The sequence below is a fragment of the Periplaneta americana genome, chromosome 9, assembly GCF_040183065.1.
Source record: "Periplaneta americana isolate PAMFEO1 chromosome 9, P.americana_PAMFEO1_priV1, whole genome shotgun sequence".
NCBI lineage: Eukaryota > Metazoa > Arthropoda > Insecta > Blattodea > Blattidae > Periplaneta > Periplaneta americana.
In genome coordinates, this window is record NC_091125.1 from 51,016,942 (window position 1) to 51,040,891 (window position 23,950).

At 36.4% G+C, this 23,950-nt stretch overlaps 1 protein-coding gene across 1 annotated transcript in view; it reads right to left on the minus strand.

The window, feature by feature from the left end:
• Positions 1-17,900: 17,900 nt before the first annotated feature.
• Positions 17,901-23,950, minus strand: part of LOC138705921 (sodium channel protein PaFPC1-like) — a 127,470-nt gene continuing 121,420 nt past the window's right edge. The window contains exon 27 of the mRNA XM_069834696.1: positions 17,901-18,597. Coding sequence (XP_069690797.1) covers positions 18,070-18,597 — 528 coding nt within the window. The 3' untranslated portion in view covers positions 17,901-18,069. The remainder of the gene's footprint in view (positions 18,598-23,950) is intronic.

A 23,950-nucleotide genomic window follows, 5' to 3' on the forward strand; every position in this document is an offset into this window, starting at 1 on the left:
CGTGGGAAGTTAAAGTTCTACAGCGCGGTTCACTCGATATCGCCGTAACGATACATAACATGACAAATAGTACAAGAATTGTTACAAGGACCACAACAAGGACAAGGACCAGAATAAGGATCACGAAGAAGACTGCCATTTAAGGCCACGATTTCACAACATAGCTCGAGTCACAAAATATCATTGCTTCACTGTACCGAATGGCAAATGCCTGCTAAGGGATCTACATTCTGGACTGCTGCTGTCACTACCTTGTCTCGGTAGCTCATATAGTAGCGTGTCGGTTCCACTGTATAACCGAAACGTCTCGTGTTCGATCCCGAGTAAAACTTTTTTTATTGAGGTGTAATTAATTTGTTCAGAGTTTTTCGACTGTCTAATTTGTCGAAAAATATGGAATAATTTATGCCCAATTTCTGGGTCTTGCAAGTGGGCTGAACCTCGTCAAAAAATAAATCTTACTTGGAAGTTAAAGGTATTCTTCCTCAAACAAAAATCATAAGAAACAAAAAGAGACCTGTTAAATTAAAATCTTGTCCACATGTCATCAGCTTCTATTACAGCTCTAAGTCGATTCGGCATGGATGTCACGAGATTGTGCAATAAGTTCTGATCCCCGGAGAGATCTTCCAGGTGTCAACGTGATCCCACAATTCGTCTAGATTTCGAGGGCGTCGGTAGGCATAGGTGGCTATCCTTCTCTTTTTCAATTCCGCCTATAAATTTTCGATGACATTCAAATCAGGTGATTTCGGAGGCCAATTAATGATTTCGATCTCGGGTCTTCTTTGAAACCATCTTTGAATGCTTGCAGCATAGTGCACGGGATGGTTATCCTGCTGGAACGGTAATGTTCCTTCGGGAAAACGTTCTCGGGCGGAGGGAAGGAGTATATTTTCCAGAATGTGCTCGTAAGTTCCCGCATTAAACCGGCCATCGATGCGTTCTATAACGCCAGGTCCATCGTAAGACATCCACCCCTAACACGATATGCTAAAGCGCCTCGATCTTTCACGTCGGTGCACATAGCGCTGGTCATGTCGGAGACCACCCTCACGATAGACACGGACAGGACCTTCGTAATCACTCGAGATGGTTGTTTCGTCGGAGAAAATTACATTTCTCCAATCGAAATCCACTCGATTGGTAGCGAAGGCAAGACGGTCGACAGCTTGTGCTTCCCCCAATATTTCCATTTGCGCAGCCCTCCAGCTTCTAATACCGCGGTTCCTCAACCTGCTGATCACAGTCTGTGAAGAGTTGGGAAAGTTAGATGCTGCTCTTATTTCGTTAGCAGTCAGAAAGGGGTCCTGTCGAACTGTCTCGAATAAGAGAGCATCCTCTTCCAATGAAGACATCCGCGGACACCCAAGAATAGGGCGATTTTCGACCTCCCCAAAATTTTGGTAACGATGAACCCACCTCGCGGCTGTACTTCCAGGAACACCGACCAAACGGCCAGCAGATCTAGCCCCATATCCAGCCTCAACTAGAGCTATAACTTGCTGTCTCATGTCACGTCGGTTCGCCATTACGATGAGAAATGAGGGATGACGATAATACTTTAGTGTAGACAATGACTATTTAACGTGATAAGAATTATTGAAATAAGAGGCATCTTGCATAGTAAGAGTTAATAAATAAACCCTAAATTAAATATCTAAATAACAGGATATAACAGGAAGTCCAATTGTTGCGAAACTAATCAAATTAAATCTAAGCTGAAGTAGCACAGCCATTGATAAATGTTTTGTACACAGAAATAGACTGAATTCCTATTCGACAGAACCTATAATCAATGGCTTGTCTGCACATGATAAACAAATCCTAAGTGTTTCCAATGTCACTGAACAATTTAAAAATATGTATGATTTGAGGCTTTCTCGGCGTTGGTTCGCTAGTATGGTTTCGAGGGATATCAGCCGAGTTAAGATTATGGAATGTTCCAAGCTTTCAACTGCTATCTCTGCAGCCATCTTCAGGGATGGCTGCAGAGATAGCAGTTGAAAGCTTGGAACATTCCATAATCTTAACTCGGCTGATATCCCTCGAAACCATATTAGCGAATTTCAAACTATTAATTTAAAAACTAAGAAAGGATCGTAAATGCTGTATCTAGTGATTATTTACATTTATGTCTACAAAATGAATCTTGGAAAAACATATATGAAACTGGTACTACTGATGTTAAGAGTAAATGTATTGAATTTTTCACTTAATTTCATAATCACTTCAGTGGATGTTCTCCACTCAATGTTGTGAAAAAATTCAAAAGTAAAAACATGCAGATAACGCAGGGACTTCAAAATCTCATGTATTAAAAAGAAGAATCTATATGTAACGAGTTGCAATGTAATGATCCTCATGTTCTTAAATACTGCAAGAAGTACAGTGTAATTTATCAACAATTATGAAAGAGGGAAATAAAATATATTTGAATAGAAAAGTACAAAATTCAGATAATGCAATTAAACCTATTCGGAGTATTATTAAATTTAAACTTGTAGGTATCCTAAGAAAGAAAATATTTTTTCATTAAAACCAATGGTTATAAAGTAGAGGATCCCAAATATATTGCAAATTCTTTTAACGTAGTATAGTATATAGTACAGAAATATTATTGACAATTTAAACATTAAAGATTTTGCAAAAGATACTGCAAATGGTTACTTAACAGATGCATTTAATAATTAGTATTAATATATGTAATTAGCCAATAACTGCAACAGTGCTTTTTCATTCAATCATAACAAGAATCAAATTGAATGCACATTAAATTAAACACTATTGCAAACACGTAGATAAAATAATTAAAATTAACTGAAGGTGTGAGAATGAAATAATCCAAAGCCATACTTTTAACAAAAATTGTTTTGTGCGAGTGCATTTCTTACACATATGGAAAAGCTATTAATAAAATATTGTAATAATTACTCAACAAATGACATAGCTTAAGGACTCTAAACCTTTGTAAAAGTTTGTCTATTATTATATCTATTTTTAAATTTAATTTTAATTGTTAGTTTTTAATATATATGCATTTACATTGTATATGTGTGTGTATAAATGCATTCATTAGATTAACGTTTATAATGTTATAACTTGTAATTTTGTATTGTTTGCGATCATTAACACTTAATCTCAGGACTTTGTAAAACTCTATTTCAACGTTACTTAGCTATTTCAACGTTATTTAGACAAAAAAATCGTTGTGTAGACTAAGAATCGAACTCGCACTCTTCTACACAACACGCAGAAGTCTTACCGTCTGAGCTATTGAAACGACATGAAAGCGTTCCTTTCTGTGCGAAGTGTCGATCTAGTCATGAAGGTCCATTGTCGATTTAACTACACGATTTATGTATATATTTATATTTTATTTACGTAATATTATCATATTTTTTGCAGTTTTTGAAGTGAATTTCGGGACGATGCTAGTAACAAACCAAATAGCCTCAATATAAGTAACTCAATATTCGTTTTCTTGTGTATCAGTGCTCTGGTCTCCGATCATGCGCAGTGTCTTACATCTGAGACTTAGGAATATTCAATCGTCTCATCCTTTTCCAGGGAAACTGTACATACAGAGTTATATGGCATTAACACTGATAGTCATTGTCCAGTAATGATCGGAAAATCACAGTTAAGCTTTGAGCGCTAAGCATTTCAAACTTTCAATCGCTTCTCCTGCAAAATGTATTCCAAATGACATCCATAATTCTTGCAGTGGACTCTTCATATAGGCATGGATCATATGAGGAGACAAAGAGGAAGACAGAAAATAGGAAAGATTGTAGAAAGCTGGGTTTGCAGTGAAAGACCTGCTCTTGGGCAGAACAGTGAATGAATGAATCAATCAGAAAATGACTTTGTTTATCTGTATATACAAGTCGAACAAAAAAAAAAAAGTGATTTGTGAAGCAGTAATACATTGAATTAGTCAATGTTTAAATTCTCGAATGCGCTCCCTACACCGCGATTTTGAACTGCGACAGTATTTTTTTTTTTCAAGAAACAGCTTTATAGAAATATTTAGATTCTGCAGTTTCATTTCAATATTGCTCTATTATCACATCATAAATGATTAATGTAGTGTACAAGTCGATAAAGAAGGAACTAGTAGTAAGTCTGCCTTCAGACCTAATTAATGGCTTTAAAAATCATGAAATTATATTTGTGAATACTGCACTACACGCCAACAAATTCATTTGTATTCTGTACAAGGACAGTCGGGAGGGGTCCATGAACTAATAATTACGGAATAAGCAGTCTGCTCTTAGATCGTGACGAAGACGCCGTCTTGCACGTGTGCTGAGGGCTGCATGTTGTCCGTGGTCAGGGACAGTCGCCTGGGCTCTGCGGTCTGTAGGAGGTCAGTGCCTTGGTGGACTCGCCACGTGAGCGAATCTCGCGTGAAGCAGAATGGACCAGATTTATAACTGACCGCAGGCTACATTCATAGCAGAACAGCGAAGAAGTGTTGTTGACGTCTGATTTAATTTAATAATTATTTTATTTTCCATGCTTGAGTCCTGTGACCTTTCCACCCTCTCTCATGTATGAATTATTATGAACGAACACTAAACAGCCTGCTGACAAGTTGCGGGAATTCCTGATTATGTGGTCAGTATGATGCAAAACCGCGTCTACAGTCTGTACAAAACTAGGAAGGTATAGAGTATAGACAGTTCCCTCTCTCACACGTGGGAAGGGAGCGACGTTGTGACTGCGACTGATTGCATCGCCTGCCTGCCTGCCTGCCGTATCGGAACTGCGCAGCTGATCAGCTGATGCGAACTCGTAAATTTTAATTTGACTAGACTAGGGTGACCAGACGTCCCGTTTTTAACGGAATTGTCCCTTTTTTCAGCCTCTTGTCCTCTGTCCCCAGGAAAGTTTTCTCGGGACGCCAAATGTCCCGTTTTTTTTAAATGGCGTCCCGTTTCCCCAAATTATTGTTAAAATATTTATTATTATTTTATTTTATTTAATATTCACGTAAACGATTGATTAATTCTGTACTGTTTCCATCAGTTGTTATCCTAATGAATTCAATTCGATAATCAATACCTCAGTGCTTAGATCGACAATCAAACGCTTTTAATAATTAGCACCATATGAAGCAAAAATTGAACATTGGAAGGAGTGTGATGTTAAAATTACTAAGAGATGGACTGAAACATTACAAATTATGAGAGACAAAGACATTAGTTTCACAAACATTATTCAGATTGTAAGTTCTGTGTTAGGAATACCTGGCACCAATGCATCATCAAGAAGAGTGTTTTCATTGATGAATTCAATTTGGTCTGACGAAAGGAATCAGTTTTCAGTTAAAACAGGGCCGGACATGAGAGCGGCTCCATTTAGTCGGCCAGAGCTGCTCTCGCTCCGCAAGGCACTTCAATTCCAAGCCAGAGCAGAACGCTCACGCAGTGGCTGACTCGCATTACAGCTACCTTCCCTGCATTAATATAACAAGAGCCACGGTTGTTCTAGTCATTCAGTCTGTCAGTACATAATAGTTTATAAGGATATTACATCAATCCATTGTACATTACAGAATTTATAACACTCTTATTAATTTAATGAAATAAACTTCGCTCTATGCACACACACACAAATTATTAGGCTTATTTATATAACCCATACGCACATACTGCAATCTCCTCACCACGGTTTTACGAGACAGGCGTATGGCTTCCACTTCCCCTACTGGCTGTGGACAGAGTTCATCTGCCAATATAATTAAACATCGCTTGATGAATTCACCTTCGTTGAATGTTTTCAATTCCTTTGCAATTTCGTGGCAAATTTTGTAGCTAATTCTTATAGCCGATTCACTAAGTGCATTATTGTCATCCTGTTAATACGTAATATATAATATAATATAATATAATATAATATAATATAATATAATATAATATAATATAATATAATATAATATGATATATTATATATGATATGATATATGATATGATATATGATCATAAATTAATATAACTTAAAGAAAATGTTTCTCAGGTACATTATATTAGAGTATATATTCGATATTTATATTGCATTATAAGTTATTATAGTACATTTAGTAATATATAATTTTAAACTATACAGATATTATGATACATCATAGTATAGTATATAATACTTGTATAATTTAAAATTATACATTACTAAATATATAATAACTTATAATGCAATGTAAATATCAAATAGATACTCTAATATGTTGTACCTGAGAAACATTCTCTTTAAGTTGTATTAATTTATGGCGTTCATTACCAACATATTTGTCATATTCAGTAGCATGTTGTAAAGAATAATGTCGTTGGATATTGAACTTCTTAATAAGTTGGAGTGTTTTATGTCAAATTAAACACTTTGCTAATCCACTGCTCTCTACCAAAAAGAACTCCTCCTCCCATGATACATTAAAAGCATTGGGAATAGCGGGACGGTTTAGTGTATGAGCTGAAGCTTCGTCTTCAAAGTTCGCCATCATACTGCAGAGTCACCACTGCACCGACAATGAATGACGTACAGTATGCATACGTCACAGCGCTCGCAAGACCCGCTCTTTAAAGCACACAGCGCTCATTTCTCAGAATCACGGAATGTGCCCAGCCCTGAGTTAAAACCATAAAGGTCATGTTAATGACAAAATGTCACTCCAAAAATGTGTCTTGCATGGACTTCTATAGTTTTCTGAAGAAAATGCCAACACTTTTAGAGCAAATTCACTCATCAAAGAAATATGATGCAGAATGAGCAGTTGCTCTTCATGGAGAATGTTAAAATAATAAAAAAATTAATATGAGGCAAAAAATTTGTTGTCAAACAAGTTCAGAATACAGTAACATGGATATGATGTAAAGTCCAATTAACTTAAAGTATTTTTAAACAGATAAGTTAACCTAATTAAGCCAGACTAAATTGGCAACAATGACTTAAGCCAAGTATTCATGTTACTCTATTATGTACAGTACTTGCATAATTATTATAGCCTATTTATTGTAAACAGTGTTGTATTTATTACTTTAAAAGAAATAAAACTGGACCTTATTGCTCACTTACATTATATTAACACAAGTAACAATGAATGTTTCGATAAAATGTTGACTTAGCCTATGTAAACGTTAATAAGTGTCCTGTTTTTTTATTTTGGAAATTCTGGTCACCCTAGACTAGACGAACGTCAGTAATAATTACTATAGTTAATATTACCTTATTATTATTATTATTATTATTATTATTATTATTATTAATATTATTATAAAAGTAATAAAGGAATGAGTGAATATGAATATTGTACAATGTATAAACGATATGCAGTATAAACAGTAATGAAGATTTCATGATATAAATTTAAAATTAAAGGGAAATTACAGTTTTTAGCTCTATGGACTACCTTACATCAGCTAATGATATCTCGTGGAGCAGTGTCAGGTCTACATAATCTGAGTGTCATAACGTGGCGAACAGTATCGAAAATAATGGGGCGTGTGGTTTATCTGAGCCAGACGTTTCAGATATTAATATCGGTAATAATGATGCGACTCAATTTGGCCTATTTCATTTTATCCCGATGACTTGGATAGAGCGAAAGTTGATATTTCTGACGATCCTACAAGATGGACCTAGGCCAGATTGGTAACCATCACCGCGTCCTCCGCAAAGCGCACCTACATTACAATCGTGTTCCTACATTTCTCACTTAGTAGCTCTGTCGCTGTTAGATCCGGTGTTCTCGGGTTCTGACCTAGCCAATGGCGATGGATTTTAAAGGGTGATAAAATTCGTAATATGGCTTTGTTTCGATAGGGAAGTAAACTCGTGAGTTTCATGTCGTACATTTATGACACGTAAGAGAACCCTGTCCCTGGTAGACTGTTCCAGGTAACATTTATCGACCATATATCTACTACCTAAATTTCGACGCTGAATAACCTCTGCAATATATGGTCGTTAAGTAAAATACATTATTACTCCATTAATATTACTTCATAATCCATTCATTACCTCTGATAGAGATTCTGGCTGATATTTAGGGGCCTGTATCTATTATCAGGTAGTACGTCTCACTTGACTATATGTGACAGAAGAAGAACAATTGTTTGTAAACATCTGAAGTCTGATTAGTGTAATATGTAACTAGTTAGCGTTGTCTGCAAAGGAGGGGGAAAGGAATTGGCCACCCTATCCGCCCGATTATCACCTGGCCTAGTTGCCTTATAAGTTACGCCTTGTTGGTGTTATTTGTGAGGTTCAGACCTGTCTTCGGACAGTTGACAAACCAACAATCCATTCATATTACAGTTTAAAGAAGTGAAAAGCTGAGAACTGAGAAACTGTTCGATGCAGAAGACACAAACTTATACCATTCTTCTGGTACAAATAAATACTCTTTCCTCCTTTTAAGTTTCTCGATTTGTATAAATGCCTTATCACAAGGCGCTCAGGAAAATTGTGGTGTATTTTCGCAAATCGCCCCAATGCTGCAAGCGAGTTCAAGAACTGGGCCACCATAGAGATTTTATTTTGGCCCGTACAGTTGTCCGTAAATACAGGGACATCATTTTATTTTTACTAACATTTTTAATATTAACCTGGCTATATCTTTGGATTAGAGATCTAGAACCGGAAACACCGCTTGCTCCCCCTTCCAAGACTGGAGTTCGATGATACTGGCATAAAATACAAATCACTTTATTAGGTATAGGAGGGAAGAAAAGTAGTTCATCCATTTATGTAAACTAGGAAATATCGCAATTTTAAGTTTGATAATTTTCATTATGTTTTTGTTTAATAAAAACACAGTACTGTATTAACACTTAGTGTTTTTACTCACGAATTGAGCTGTCCATTCGGAGGTATTAATTATGCAGTGTATATTTTACTGTTACAGCACATTAGCGTACAATATAGAGAATGAAATTAAATTGAAAAATAATCATAATATGGATATTTAAACATATTTTTGAAAATGGTGTCGGTTCATTTCGATACAGGCCTCAGTTCTTTTGTGCATATTATAGCACTATAGACTGTTATACCTAATTCCAATTACCAGTTTCGTCCTTCGTAGGAGTAACTCAAGTTGAAATAATTCTTTACCTACTCTATAAAGAGTACCTTGCGTACTGTAAATTTAATCTTCACTTCTGCCCGATCGAAAAGATAAAATTACTCAGAAATGCTATCTACTGTCCGTTCAAGTGGTTTTGTCGTAGGGTTGTAGAAAGGGGGGGAATCACGTGACAGTTAATTACTTAACGAGGCCCTTTTATTTAAGTTATTTTAAACAGTTGTATAATATTACGTAGACGTCCAATTCCTAACAGAAATTAATGTTTTCAGAAAAGAGCTAAGACAGCCCAGCTACTAGACTTTACGGGGGGGGGGCGAACAGAAGCAAGTGGGGAAACCAGGGATGCGACGCGACGTAGGCAAACGGACGACAGTAGCTGTGCGAAAATATGATTCAATATTGAAAGCTCTTTCGTCACTGGAAAACGCGAACATATTTCTGGAACGTACTATACTCACTAACTCAGTACTGCATACGCGACCTCGGTTCTGTGTGGAGAACGGTTGGAATTTTACTACTAGAGGGGGTGGGAGTGAAGTGCATTCAAAAACTCAGGTACAATAAAAATTGAAGTAAAAATAAAATGATGTCCCTGTATATGCACAAGATACTTCTCTTTCTGACGTTTCTCTTCCATTCCTCTTCAGTCCTTACACTTTTCTTCGGTCTTACAGAAGAGCCAGAAATAGAATTTTCAGCCTATAATGTATTGAAGCAGATATTAAAGAAAAGCACAATGTAATCATTTAACGAATAATATTCACATATTAAATTTTTAAATATGATCTAAGGAAACAAAAGAAACCTCATAATACCATAAAAAGTTAGAACTTACCTCTGTATCATAGTGTTGCGAACACACATTCATTGCACTGTGATCTTCACTTTCTACTATTTTAGAAATCCAGATTGACTATAGCAGGATGTAGATATGGTCATTATCTTTTTCTTGCACTCAAACAGGAAGTTCGTAACTAAAACTTCAATGCCATATTTTTACAAACGCATCCACTTTTTGTGAATAATTCAAATTGTATCCTGTAGAAGGAATCCTCAATAATACAGAACACATAAAAACTCATTTTCACCAAATGTGGTCATTATCTAGTTCTTGCATTCATGTCTTCATATTGTTGTCGTAAACCGAAAGGCATTTGGAAAGATGCGATTAAAATTTATCTATTCTTAATTGTAGATGAATATTTATAAATAGTGCAGTAAAATATAATGATGGTGAAAGAAACGATATTAACCTGCTTAATTTATTAAAAAAAATAAACTTTTCTCAGCAATATCCGATCTCTGAACTTTGTAGTCGGCGACCAAGCAATGCCAGCTGAGATCTTGCGATGAATTGTCATAATCGGGGTGGTCGTACTGTAACGTGCTTGTTTACATAATGACTGTTGGACATTAATTTTCTTATTTTCAGATTAATTTCGTGCTTTTTGCATTACTTGTGAAATAATAATATTCAAATAATACTGAGTTGAAAACCATTGTTAAATCGTTGTGTGAATCGTGCTATTAAGACTCTTAAGAGTCGGGCAATTTTTTGTTTCTGGGACTGTACATAAACTTTCTTTTATGTAATTGGATAAATTAGGAGACCAGACGAGGACTCAGAATTTCAAGGCTACCGTCACGTGGCTGAAGATTTTTTTGTAGTCTAGGCTATTATCTGAAGGCGGATACAAACTTTGCGGACGTATAACGAACGAACAACGAACGAATACTTTTGTTAACTCACTTCGATGCGAACTGATTCTATTTATTTATTTGTTTATTTGCCTGTCTATTTATTTATTTATTTGTTTATTTATTTATTTATTTATTTATTTATTTATTTATTTATTTATTTATTTATTTATTTATTTATTTATTTATTTATTTATTTATTTATTTATTTATTTATTTATTTATTTATTTATTTCATGTCGTCCAATGAATGTATATTTTCGTTCTTTACTATAGCGGACATAAGTAAAAAGAAAATTGATTCAGCATGGTTCGCACACAAACATATGGAATTTTTACTAGCTAGATCCGTTACAATAAAAACAATTTGTTACAATCCTTGAAATCAGCTGTTTCGACACTTTGTATAAATGCATTAAACTTTTGGACGACTTCTCTGTAGCCAAAAAACGGAGCATGCTTCCTAATCTTTCAAGAGCTGGTAAACTGCTTATCGAAATATTGTGCTTTTCTTGCACGTTTTTGGCCCTGTTTTCATAGTAATATCTCAACTTCTGTTCTAAAGCTGTCCCGATTCAATTCCGCGTAATTTGAAACGTTACTGCCTATATTATGTATAATGTTATACCGACATCGACTTTTGAATAATGTCGTCTGCCACCATCGCCCCATATTTCTTAACTTCCTTTTCGTTAAACTATCTAAAATAACAACGACGATACTTCTTATAATTATATCTTCGAACGAAACTACTATGGATAATTAGCGAATTCGAATGTTGTCTATTTATTCACTGGTGATTCGTATTTGCTCCAAAGACAGAACGATTAGCAAATGTTCGCACTAATCATTCGTTCGTTGTTCGTTCACTAACTGTACATCCAGAGAAAAAGACTGGGTACACGGTTAAAATTAATATTTCGGTAGTTTTTTTTTTGTAACTCTCTCAAAAGAATGAAGTGTTTGCAAAATAAATGTCAATAATTTCACGGAACTGTGGTTGCACAACTTAAAATTCGCACTACTACAAAGCAGTTGCATTTAACGTACACACATAATAGGCTAAGCCATTACAAAATTAAATCTTTCCATGGTTGTTGAGTGTCTGCTACGAAGACTGTACTACTTGTACCTATGGAAAAGATCAAGAATTCTGTAACAATTTTATAAGAATCTAAGGGAATAATTTCGATTATCTGTTTGAAAAATTAACGTCGTTAATATAAAACAAATACGTAAATCCATATCAAAAATAGGACGTCTTGTAGGCTTAAGTTTGTATGCAGTAATAGAATGCACATAAACAGGTTGACTTTAGAATGCTGAATCAGAATATGGCAACGGTTTTGCTACATTGGCTCTAGTTTTTGGGATATTCTAAGTCCTACAGAAAAACATAAAAAACAGAAAAATAAGCATGAAAGGTCTAATCTACTCAAAAACCATATGAAAACAACACCAAATCATCATAAAGTAAACATATGAAATACATAGTGGCATTGGATTCAGTTCATTACAGAAAGCGTTATAATCTTCACAATTATTGCGTGAAAAAGCTCAGTTTGTATGATTGTCTCCTATGTGAGTGATCACGACAGTCGCGTTGGAGATTCCAACAGTAGTCTGCCATCATGTGACTGTCCCATCTTCCTTGATAACTTTCCTCCATGATTTGGATGTCTTGATGGAACCTCTGCCCTTGTTCCTCACGGAAATCACCAAGATTGACAGGAAATCTATTTAAATGGCTATGGAGAAAGTGTACTTTTATGCTCATATTAACCCCCAAATTATGAAAGTTTGTGAGCATGTTGTGGACCAATTGTTCTTAATTCTCTTGTTTACGTTTGCCCAAGAAGTTCCTTACAACAGAGACAAGACTACACCAGGCAGATGCTTCAATGTCAATCATGACTTTACTGAATTCTGAATCGTTGGTGAGCTTGCGAATTTGAGGACCATTGAAGATTCCTGCTTTATGTTTTTCACAACTGAGTCCAGGGAAGGATCTGCAAATGTACTTGAAGCAATTAGAATTTCTGTCCAAGGACTTAACAAATTGCTTCATGAGGCCTAGCTTTTTATGGAGCGGAGGGAGAATGATTTGGTCCCTACCAACCAAAGACTCATGTATGATGTTTGCTGCACCAACTGGCACATATGTCTTGAAGGTTATGTCACCTTTTCCCAATGATCTTCCTTAGCTCTACTATCCCACATGCAGATAAAACATGGGTGCTTTGTGTAGCCACTTTGCTGCTCAAGCAAGGTGTTGACCATCTTCAAATGAACACAAATATGTCACCCGTCCTGATGATAACGAAGTTTCTGCAGTACCATATTCATGCTGTTGTATTCTTCATGACGTTTTGTAGAGTGGACAAGGGGAATAGATACATAGCGATTCCCATTGTGTAACAGCACGCATTTGAAGCTTTTCACGTATTTGCCGATGTCTTCTGGTTGAAATCAGGATATTCCCACTTCCATTTCTTGTATTTATTGAAGTCTTTTACACTCACAAGACAAAAATAACAGTTGTCGTGATGATTACGTGGTTCTCTCCATACCATTGGCACTCCAAAGTATAAACTTTTCCTTGTTCCTTTCGTACATTTTCATAGACACTCCACACAGGTTTTACAAACCTTATGGGGAGTCCAAGATTTAGTCTATCTTTGTCCCTAAGATGAATACCAAAATATGCCAAACATATTTGCTTCACAAAGTCAGTGATGCTCTTATTATTTTTCAACGTAGTGTATTCACCACACATATAACAGAGCTCATCAGGGCAAGTGAAGCAACCTCATCGTAAAGAACTCATATACCATTGCAACAAAACATAGAAAATGAGAACTTAATATTTAATTTGACACAATATAGTGTTACACGACAATAAACAATTAAACCGAAATTAAAAAAATTGAAAGATTCCCCCACATAAGCCAACGAAGACGGGTAATGTCAGAATAGAAGGTTGATTTGATGAACACTCTGTATCTTAAAAACTAGAGCCAATTTGGAAAAACCAATGGGAGATTCGGATTCAGCATCACCAAAATACCCCATATTCATTACAACTTCCCTGGCACCTCGATTTTTTTTACCAGTGTTATCGATACAACTAAAAATTTTTCATACTCTATTCGACAAAAGTTATAAAACTCAAAGTACATGTTTACTCTAACCTTGGAAGAATATAAAGGTATTTAAAATATATAAAATAAGTAACTCAATTCCTAACTAACTAAGGTACATATTGCACTAACTGTTCTTTCTAAAATATTTGCACTTTGATTTCATAAAAAATGCCAAGTTTATTTTCGTTATACCGTAAAGTTCGGTTTTTTGAGTTGTGACATTGTTCTTACCGGGGTCAGATATCAATACATGCATACACGCATAGACTTTTATATATTACATAAATTTGGTTATATTAATTCATTAAATTACATACCAAGAATACAGACGAGTCATGCAATCTAGGAGATTTCATATATATATCTCCCGTTACTATTTTGTCTCTTCTTCAGAACGTCCATTTCGGAAGATATCGCACACGTTATTTGTTTCAGGTATATCTACAGAAACAATGCATTCGGAGTAGGCATAGGCTAATAGTACAACCCGCTTTTGTGAGTTTATTTGATAATAGTGGGGAAGATGAAATGATTCTCCAATCTTTCCTATTTTACACTTTATAATGATGATGATGATGATGATAATATTAATAATAATAATAATAATAATAATAATAATAATAATAATAAACGCCCTTGTAGGTGTATAGTTTGCTCACATGGTGCACAGAGGACGCTAGAGTGGTGGCATAAAGGCTCGTCACTCCTGGCGAATGATGCAGAATCAAATTCCCGCCATTAAAAATCACTGCAATTCACAGCATGCTGATTATAAAATACTGCTCTGGGTTCGGTTGTATTAGATTTGTGATAATTTTTGTTTAGGTTTTATTTATATTCTTTTTATATTCGAGATTACATAGTGTCTGTCTGTGGAAATAGAACATTGTTAATACATCGGGCTTCCATTTGGCCGCCATCTGTCGGTCATCGTGCACAGTTATGGATTGAGGTCTCGTTAACCAGTATTTGTACCTCTGTTGTAGCTGAAGTGAGAACCAATCCGGTATGTATTTTTAAAATAATTATATTCCTAGTTTATTATGATCGAGGAAACCACTAAGGATCCCTATCCGATTGTCAGCCCCAGTATTTGAACCCAGGACCTCCCGAATGCAGTCCACACCTGTAGAGTAACGGTTAGCGCGTCTGGCCACGAAACTAAGTGGCCCGGGTTCGTTCGATTCCCGATCGGGGCAATTTATCTGGTTGAGGGTTTTTCAGGGTTTTCCTTCAACCCAATATGAGCAAATGCTGGGTAACTTTCGGTGCTGGACCCCAGACTCATTTACCGACATTATCATCTTCATCTCATTCAGACGCTAAATAACCTAAGACGTTGATAAAGCGTTGTAAAATAACCTACTAGTCCTAGTCCTCCTGAATGCAAGTCTAGTGTTTTAAAATTGAGCCACTTCGCTCAATATTTATAATTGATGTTACCTTTATTTTTGGTTTACCTGCGTTACATTTATTATTTTTATCTAATCCCGTGATTGCGAATTCATAGTCTAATAATTATGACTATGATATACTCTAGTATTACAGCAAATTGGAGTTAAGAGTTCAGATTACATGAAAAATGCACATTATATAGGTTAAACATTGGTAATTTCGTGGCAGTGGTTATTTCGTGATACTTGTTCTTTGCTCTTTTTTGAACTAACCAATGGTGTTACGAGATTCAAATTTCCGCCAAGGGATTGCATATGTTTTCCGGTTTCCAGAAACATACAGCTACGCTTTGTGTGACTATTGTAGCTGCTTCAATGAGCTTTTATGTTAGGAGAGAGCAAGTCAGCATCGACTTCTCAGGCGTACAAATTTTATGGATGTTTGTAATTATATTACAGGCTTATTACTAAAGGTAAGCATATGATATTTGGTACAATGATTTATTATATCTTAATGAAATTTTAGGAAATGTTTTTGGAATTTTAGATACAGCTATAGTCGCCATATAGGCTTAGCTTTACTGATAGAAATCTTAGCTGTTTGAGGCGAAATTTTGTTGAGTATTAAGCGTTACATTTTATACAATTTTAAAAATTGTGTTACAATACGAATTTTAGAAATCTGAAGATAAGATGTGATAACAAAAAAGAAAAGGGGGACGCAATGGGTTCAGTGTAGCTTCTGTTTGATTTCTTATCATGCTAAGTGCCAACGATAAGTGCTAGATGACTTACTTGCAAGAATTGTGACAGAAGATGAAACATGGCTCCACCATTTTGGACCGGAGACAGAGGCAGACAATGGAGTGGCATCATACAAATTCACCAAAGAAATGGAAATTCAAAAATGCACCTCTGGGAGGAAAAGTTGTGGCTACTGTGCTTTTCGATTCAGAAGGACTCTTGCTTGCAGACATTATGCCACATGGAACCACCATTAATTCTGACGCGTATGTGGCAACTCTCAAGAAACTTCAAGCTCGACTGAGTCGTGTTCGATGACAGCGGGAGAAGCAGGATGTTCTGCTATTGCACGACAACGTACAGCCATAATGTCAGTCACAAGACCACAGACCAGATCAGAAAATTCGGATAGACAACACTGAAACACCCGCCTTACAGTCCTGAACTGGTACCATGCGATTACCATCTCTTTGGTAAACTGAAGGATCCCTTCGCGGAACGAGGTTAGAAGATGACTCCCTTGTGCACGCTGCTAAAGAGTGGCTCAGACGTGTTGATCCAGACTTTTACCGTGCTGGTCTACAGGCCCTCGTTCCTAGGTTACATAAGGTAGTTGGAATGGACGGGGATTATGTGGAAAAGTGACATTTTGTTCATAAAGGATGTATCTACATTCTGTGAAAATAGCAACACTGTAGGACAAAACTATAATTTTTAAACAAATGTTATGCATTAATTTTGGTGTTACCCTAGTAATAGACTATAGTAAAGTCCGTAATAAAAGTGTTCACCCTTCCAAGGCAAAGAAGATCCCTTTTCAATTTCAATTTTTACTTTGATTTCATTCTTATTATGTGTTGATATGTATTTCTATGTTTTCTTGCTATGAATATTAGACGGAATTACTATGTTTGAAGTCTTGTAACAATAAATGAGAATTTCATTTGACTTTAATTAATTTTTCCACAATTCTTCTACCTCTCACGAAATTATCAATGTAATATCACGAAATTACCAAGGTTATCACGAAATAACCAACCTTTTAGCTTAAGTTGTAAAAGTGGTTTTTGGCACTTTTTCAAGAACGTGTCCACTCTTTTATGTCTCCAGATTTGTACAGAAAATTGTCGTCTTTTAGATGAAAAAATCTGAATAAGGATATATATACACATTTGCATTTTAAATTAATTTTCATGAAATTATCACGAAATTACCAATGTTTACCCGATACGTAGATCTAATAAAATTTATTCTTGAGACATTTGGTCTAAATCCCCGACATTACACTGTAAAAGACCCTCCGTGTACAAAATAATATTGGCCACGCAAGATGCAGGTTACGAGAAAGTGGAAGTCCATTGTTGAGAATGCCAAAACTCTGGAATGAATAGTTGTTGCACCTAGAGAAGATGATGGTGTACAAATTAATACAGACCGATCATTTAGTCCTGACAGCTCAGCGACGCGAAAGAGGGAAAGTAATAGCAGGAGTGGGGAGAGTTCCGGAGTAGATATAAGGGCGAGCGGTCGGTAAAGGAATGCAGTACAGCTTAATTATATTGGAAACGCAACGCTATACCGCACGCATGACATCCGATCGCTTCGAAGACGAGCGAGTGAATAATCCATACATCCCTTGGCGTAACTAAATTGACTCGTCTGACCTAGGCGCACATCGCCGGTGACTGTCAGGGCTAAATCATCGTACTGTAAGTACGTAAGCTTTTAAATTTTACAGGTAGTAGTAGTTGATCATGCACAGTGCAATCTCGTAATGGTAAAACATGTAGGCGTTGTCAAAAGTGAAGAAGTAAATAATAACCAAATTTACCAGTTAATTACTTATAGCTTTTAATTGTTAATATTATATGATTACACAAATGACAACTAACATAGAAAAAATTCTTCCCTATATAAAATATTTATGTACCATTATGAGCTTGTTGGTTAATTTATATTCAACAGACAAATTGGCATCACATGTATTCATACATTACTCAGCTCAGACGTATGTTGGAGTGGGTGTTGTTACAACCAATTTTGGATTGATCATTACGTGACTTTTGCCACTGGCAACAAATTCATTGCTCTCAACGAAAACAGTTGCCTGACGGTAATCGGTATGCGAATCATCTGAATCATCACAGTCATCATCTCGGCAATATTGTCTGTGTTTCCGCCATGCATTTTGTATAACTTTAGCGCAGTAATTTTCACGTTGTCTCCTAAGTGTTGATGATACTGCTGTGGAATTGTGTCCTAGATATTCATAATCATAGTAGTCGTCTTCAGGGTTTAAATAATTCTTCGTGACTGACGATAAAACGTCTTCATAAGAAATGAGATTATCTTTGCAAATGGGAATATTGTATATTATCTTGAACTTCTTTGCTTTACCTATCCCCAGTGGAAGTTTAAGCATATCCAGGAACTCTGACAACTGGTTCAAATGAATATATTGGGTACAATCTGGATCAAAATTCTGCCAAATCTCGTCTATTGTCAGAAATTTTTGCACATCTTCGTCCACCTGAAACAAACACGTAACTGTTGGTCACAGACGGATTTTTAATAAGATATATAGACAAGAAAGATAGGCAACAATATTAACGGAGCTGTAAGGCCAGGCCAACTGTTGTTTAAATAAAACGGCAGCAAATATAAACTTTCAATCTCATTAATAGAACATAAATGGTAAATTACCATTTCATTTAACAATATTTCTCCATTTTTTTATTGCACAGTACATCTAAAAATAAACAATGATGGTTTACTGCACAAAATCACACGAAATTTTTTCTAATGCAAAATTTTAATCTTCCCCGCTTCCGTAAAGCAGTATCACTTTTTAAAAAATTTCTGGTTGTGTGATTTTCGAAACGGGGTAAGAGACTCCCAGTTTCTAATAATCGTTGACACACTGCTATAAAAGTTCGCCGATTAGGTACCCTTCTTTGCGGAAAACATTCACGGTACATCCTACTTGCCGCAGGCACTTGAATTCTCTATAAATTATTAACATATCATGATATTCCTGAACTGTGAATGACGTTGTAAGTTTATTGAATACTTGTACTGAACGGTCATTCGCTCGGCAGGAGACCAATGGACAGGGAGCTTGAACTCAGCTGAGCTTTACGTCTCTGCAAAATGCTGTCAGCTGCATGAATCCTGCTGAACATTTTTCCACGTTTCTCACGCCAGAATATTAACAAATTTAAGCATGTATTATTATTTAATTTCACGAAAATGTAATATAAGACAAATATTTATTTAAACTAACATTAACTCTTTGCTAGATATATCTACGGATGTAATTGTTTTCGTAATTTTACTAACGATATAAGCAGTATAACGCAAATAAAATAAGGAAAGACATATTTTTTTTCTGAGAAAACTATAGAGTTTTCACCCTATGTTGTAAGGACATATTTTTATACCGTAGACAGTCCCCGAAGACTGTAAAAAGGACGGCACTTATACGCCTTACACCTTATGTAACTGTATCCCTACCTCACGAAATGTGTTGGGTAGTTATTAAACGTTGTGAAACTCCAGAACACGTTAAAAAATTGCTTTTCATACCACAGCTACAACAGGAAAATTAAATCCATTTCACTGAAAAAAAGAATGATTTTATGAATTTTGACACCAACTGGTGCGGTTGTGATGTGTCAATTAAGTGGTCTCCAAATTCTCCAGTTTTGGTGTTACTCGATCTCTATGTTGAAGTTTTGTAAGGAATGATGTCTATTAAAAATATGTCTCAATAAATCTCTTGATATATTTCAGAACTGTTGTATTCAGGATTAAAAGTATTTGATATCCATCAAATTTTTAGCAATGTCTTATTGAATTTCGTACATAAAAACCGAAATATATTTAATTTGTATTCACATAAATATAAAACCAAAAAGCAGACAACATATGCTTGACAGAACCTAAATGTAACACAACTGTAGCATATAACCACAGTAGTAACTTCGGTCGAAGGCTTTATAACACGATAATAGCTAAATTTCCAAACATACAATTTGCTAATGTTCCTTGTTTTAAAAAATCAATAAAAAAATTACTGTTTATAGATAAAACTTAAAGTTCCAATTATTGTGATATCTCTGTTCTTCTTTTTTACCTTTTATTCTGTTATTTAACAAAATATCTTAAAATTATGTGGAATACCCCCTGAGCACGAGTGTGTAACTTCACTTTTTGGGGGTGCTAGAATGATTATAATATAAAGAACAATATGTAGCCTATATTTATTCTAGCAATGAAGTATTATTATTAGTAGTGGTGGTGGTGGTGGTGGTGGTATCATTCACAGCAATCCAGGACTGAAAGCAAAGAGTGTCTCTGCTTTCAACAAAATACTCTCAAAATGTTAGCTCACGCATGGCAGGAATTCCCAAATGGATTCTGTATATCGGGGAAGACCTGATCAGCACGAAATGTTACTCATCAGAATTAACACGAAGGGTACCGGTCTTGAAAAATTTACCCCCTCCTTACTGAGATGGAAACTTACGGGCACTTCTGTCAACCCTCCTTGGGCCATAAATCTGAATTCACAAAGATATATAATCCAATAGAGGTTTAAAAGTTAACTATGAGAGGGCTCTGAAGTGCTGTGAAATTACGACACAGTATATAAAATGCTCAAAAGTGGTGTATATTCCCTGTAGTAAAAACATTGATCAATGCATTAACCTTCGCCATTAAATTAATTATCTCCTTTGTAGGTCTCATTTTATTCCAAATAATAATAATAATAATAATAATAATAATAATAATAATAATAATAATAATAATAATAGTAATAATAATAGTAATTATACTTTATTTCCAGAACAAAGATACATATTGATTTTTTAAATGTATGAACTCTCTACCTCCCTACACTCAAAGAGCTAAGCTCAGAAATATTTAAGACTGCTAAAATAATGGGACTCACTGCGAACCAAGATAAACCCAAGTGACCACACCTGTGCAGTAACGGTCAGCGCGTCTGGCCACGAAACCAGGTGGCCCGGGTTCAAATCCCGGTCGGAGCAAGTTACCTGGTAGTGGTTTTTTCCGGGATTTTCCCTCAACCCAATACGAGCAAATACTGGGTAACTTCCGGTGCTGGACCCCGGACTCATTTCACCGGCATTATCACCTTCATTTCATTCAGACGCTAAATAACCTAGATGTTGATACAGCTTCGTAAAATAACCCAATAAAAATGATAAACCCAAGTATGTGATAGTGTCCACCTCCAAAAACATAAAAACTTCCCAGAATACGAGTATAACCATCCAAGATCTAACGCTCGAAGATTTAACTCAATTTAGCTATCTGGGAACGCTTATAAATAACAACTGTGGCTTTAGCATCTGTGTTAATGATAGATAAAGGTGTAGACAGAGGCATATTACGCTAATTTACAACTGATTAAGAACCATTCGATTTCACGGGTGGCAAAGGTTAAAATTTATAGAACATTGGTTAGTCCTGTAGTCACCTACGACTCAGAGGTGTGGATATTAACAAAGAATAACGAGAACTCTCTGAGATGCTTCGAACGTAAGATCTCACATAGAATATTCGGTCATGTTAAAGATCGTCAGAGATAGAGGATGAGCTTTAATAACGAACTATACAATCTGATTGGAGGGCAGGATATTGTACAATTTATAAAAGTCCAAAGGATAAGATGGCTGGGACATGTAAACAGAATGCCGGAAACACGAATACCAATAAGAATGTCATAGGTCATTCGTTATTTCGTGAAACCAAATATTTCCGTGCATGTAGCTTACAGTAAGAATTTTGTGGTGGAAGTAAGTAAGCTAGCTTGCTACAAGTAGAAGCGTAGCGAGGGAAGGAAGCTTCTCAGTTCATTTCTTCTTCTTCTTCCCCTGATGCGCACATAGGTTTCACGAGATACCGAATGGCCCATAAAGGGGAGACTACATAATAGGCGAACAAAGAGTAGACCAACCAAAGATGAGGTGGATGGACGATGTAAATAAAGACCTTGAGACTATGGGAATAAGAGACTTTACAAATATGTTGGACGACAGAGTAAGATGGAAGGCTGTTGTTAAAGAGGCCAAATTCCACCTAGGATTGTAATGCCAAACGATGCGATGATGATGATGACGACGATGGGTTTGATTTTCCTATAAAGCAATTTAAAAGCAAAATCCATGATTTTATTATTCTACCCGAAAAATTTTAATCACTGTAGAGGCTATATTTAGTGAGGTAAATGGGTTCATGTCCCACACTCTAACAATGAGTTTAAAGGCATCATACCTGGACTCGTGTTATGAAATGAGCACTTTGTTTTAGTTGCTTATTTAACTACGCTGTATCTACTACTAGGTTATATAGCGTCGATGGGATTGATAATAGCAAGATGAGGCTGAGGATTCGCATAGACTACCTGACATTCGCCTTAATGCTGGGGAAAACGTCGAAAAAAGCTCAACCAGGTAATCAGCCCAAGCGGGAATCGAACCCACTCCCAAACGCAACTCCGGATCGGCAGCCTTATCCGACTGAGCTATGCCTATGGCTGTGAGCTCTTGTTCTAGTCCTCATGGGGAAAGAAATATCATGAAATTTCGGTCAGTGTATGAGACCTGTGTCTACCGAGCATCGTGATGAAATTAGGGAGTTATAATAGGTAGGAAACTCGGATTTCGAAAGCTAGCTACAAAGGTTAGGGGACCATCATGCTGACTACACATTTCCTCTGTATTTGTCAGGTGACTATGTATGGAATAGAAAATGAAGAATGCATTTGCACTGAAGGCCAGGGAGCATATGAAACATTATCGAACTCGTATAATTGTTAAAAATGTGTTATCTAACGTCGCTGTATCAACTGCTACCTCCATTCCATCATCATTCCACAGCATTCCCGGACGCACGGAAGGTGCTAGCCTAGGGATGAGTGGAGTGGTTTGCTCGAAATCTGGGCACACAACGAACCTTAGTGTAGTCAGCCTAGCTTGAGGGTTAGCGCATGTAAAAGGTTGCGCTGGTGGGTCATAGTGCCCCCTCTTGAAAATTCCATTCGATAACTTTATCAGTATCATGTCCTCTGTTCCGCAGTGTTATTCTTGGAAAGTATTTTCCTAACGTTCTGTATAGCCATCACCTATTGAAGTTGTGTTTATATTGTGACTTTTATTCAACTCATAACCACCACACCTGTCAACAATGTGACTTTTATTCTTACTACTTCAGCCTACAACAATGGGTATTCCACTCAACACAGCAACACAATAGTCATTATTACACTCCACACGACGACAATGACAATACACGTGTAATATTGAGAACAACAACAATGTAATCCTAATTTCAATTAATGTTCACAAAACACGAAGTACAGAGCAAAACTGTCAGTTCTCAGTTCGCTTGCCTTGGCTAGTTCGTCTAACTCACTGTTCAAATTCACTGCACATCAAACTAAGGTCTTCCGGACACGTCGCCCTCGCCTGGACGCTGCCATAGTTACGGACTCAAGTTCACTGCACGTCGAACTCAGATCCTCCGAATACGTCGCCTCTGTCCAAGACACGACATGAAGGCTGACTGAAGGCTAACTAACTCAAGACTGCTTCTCGCTTTTATTTATTACACCATACAATCTGGAATCTTCGATTAGCGTGGCTTACTGAACTTTCGAGAGGAATACGTTTCTACGTGTTTCCCTGCTCTCTCCGCTCTGCGCCGTTACCCCAGTTCTTTCCCCTCGCTGCATGCCGCGCTATAGCGCCTACCGAAGCTCGAGTTTCCGTTTTCCCGTGCCTTCCCTCTCGCGAGATGCGCGCGCACACTCCCGAGGCAACGAGAATACTTCAAATGGCGCCACATATTCATTA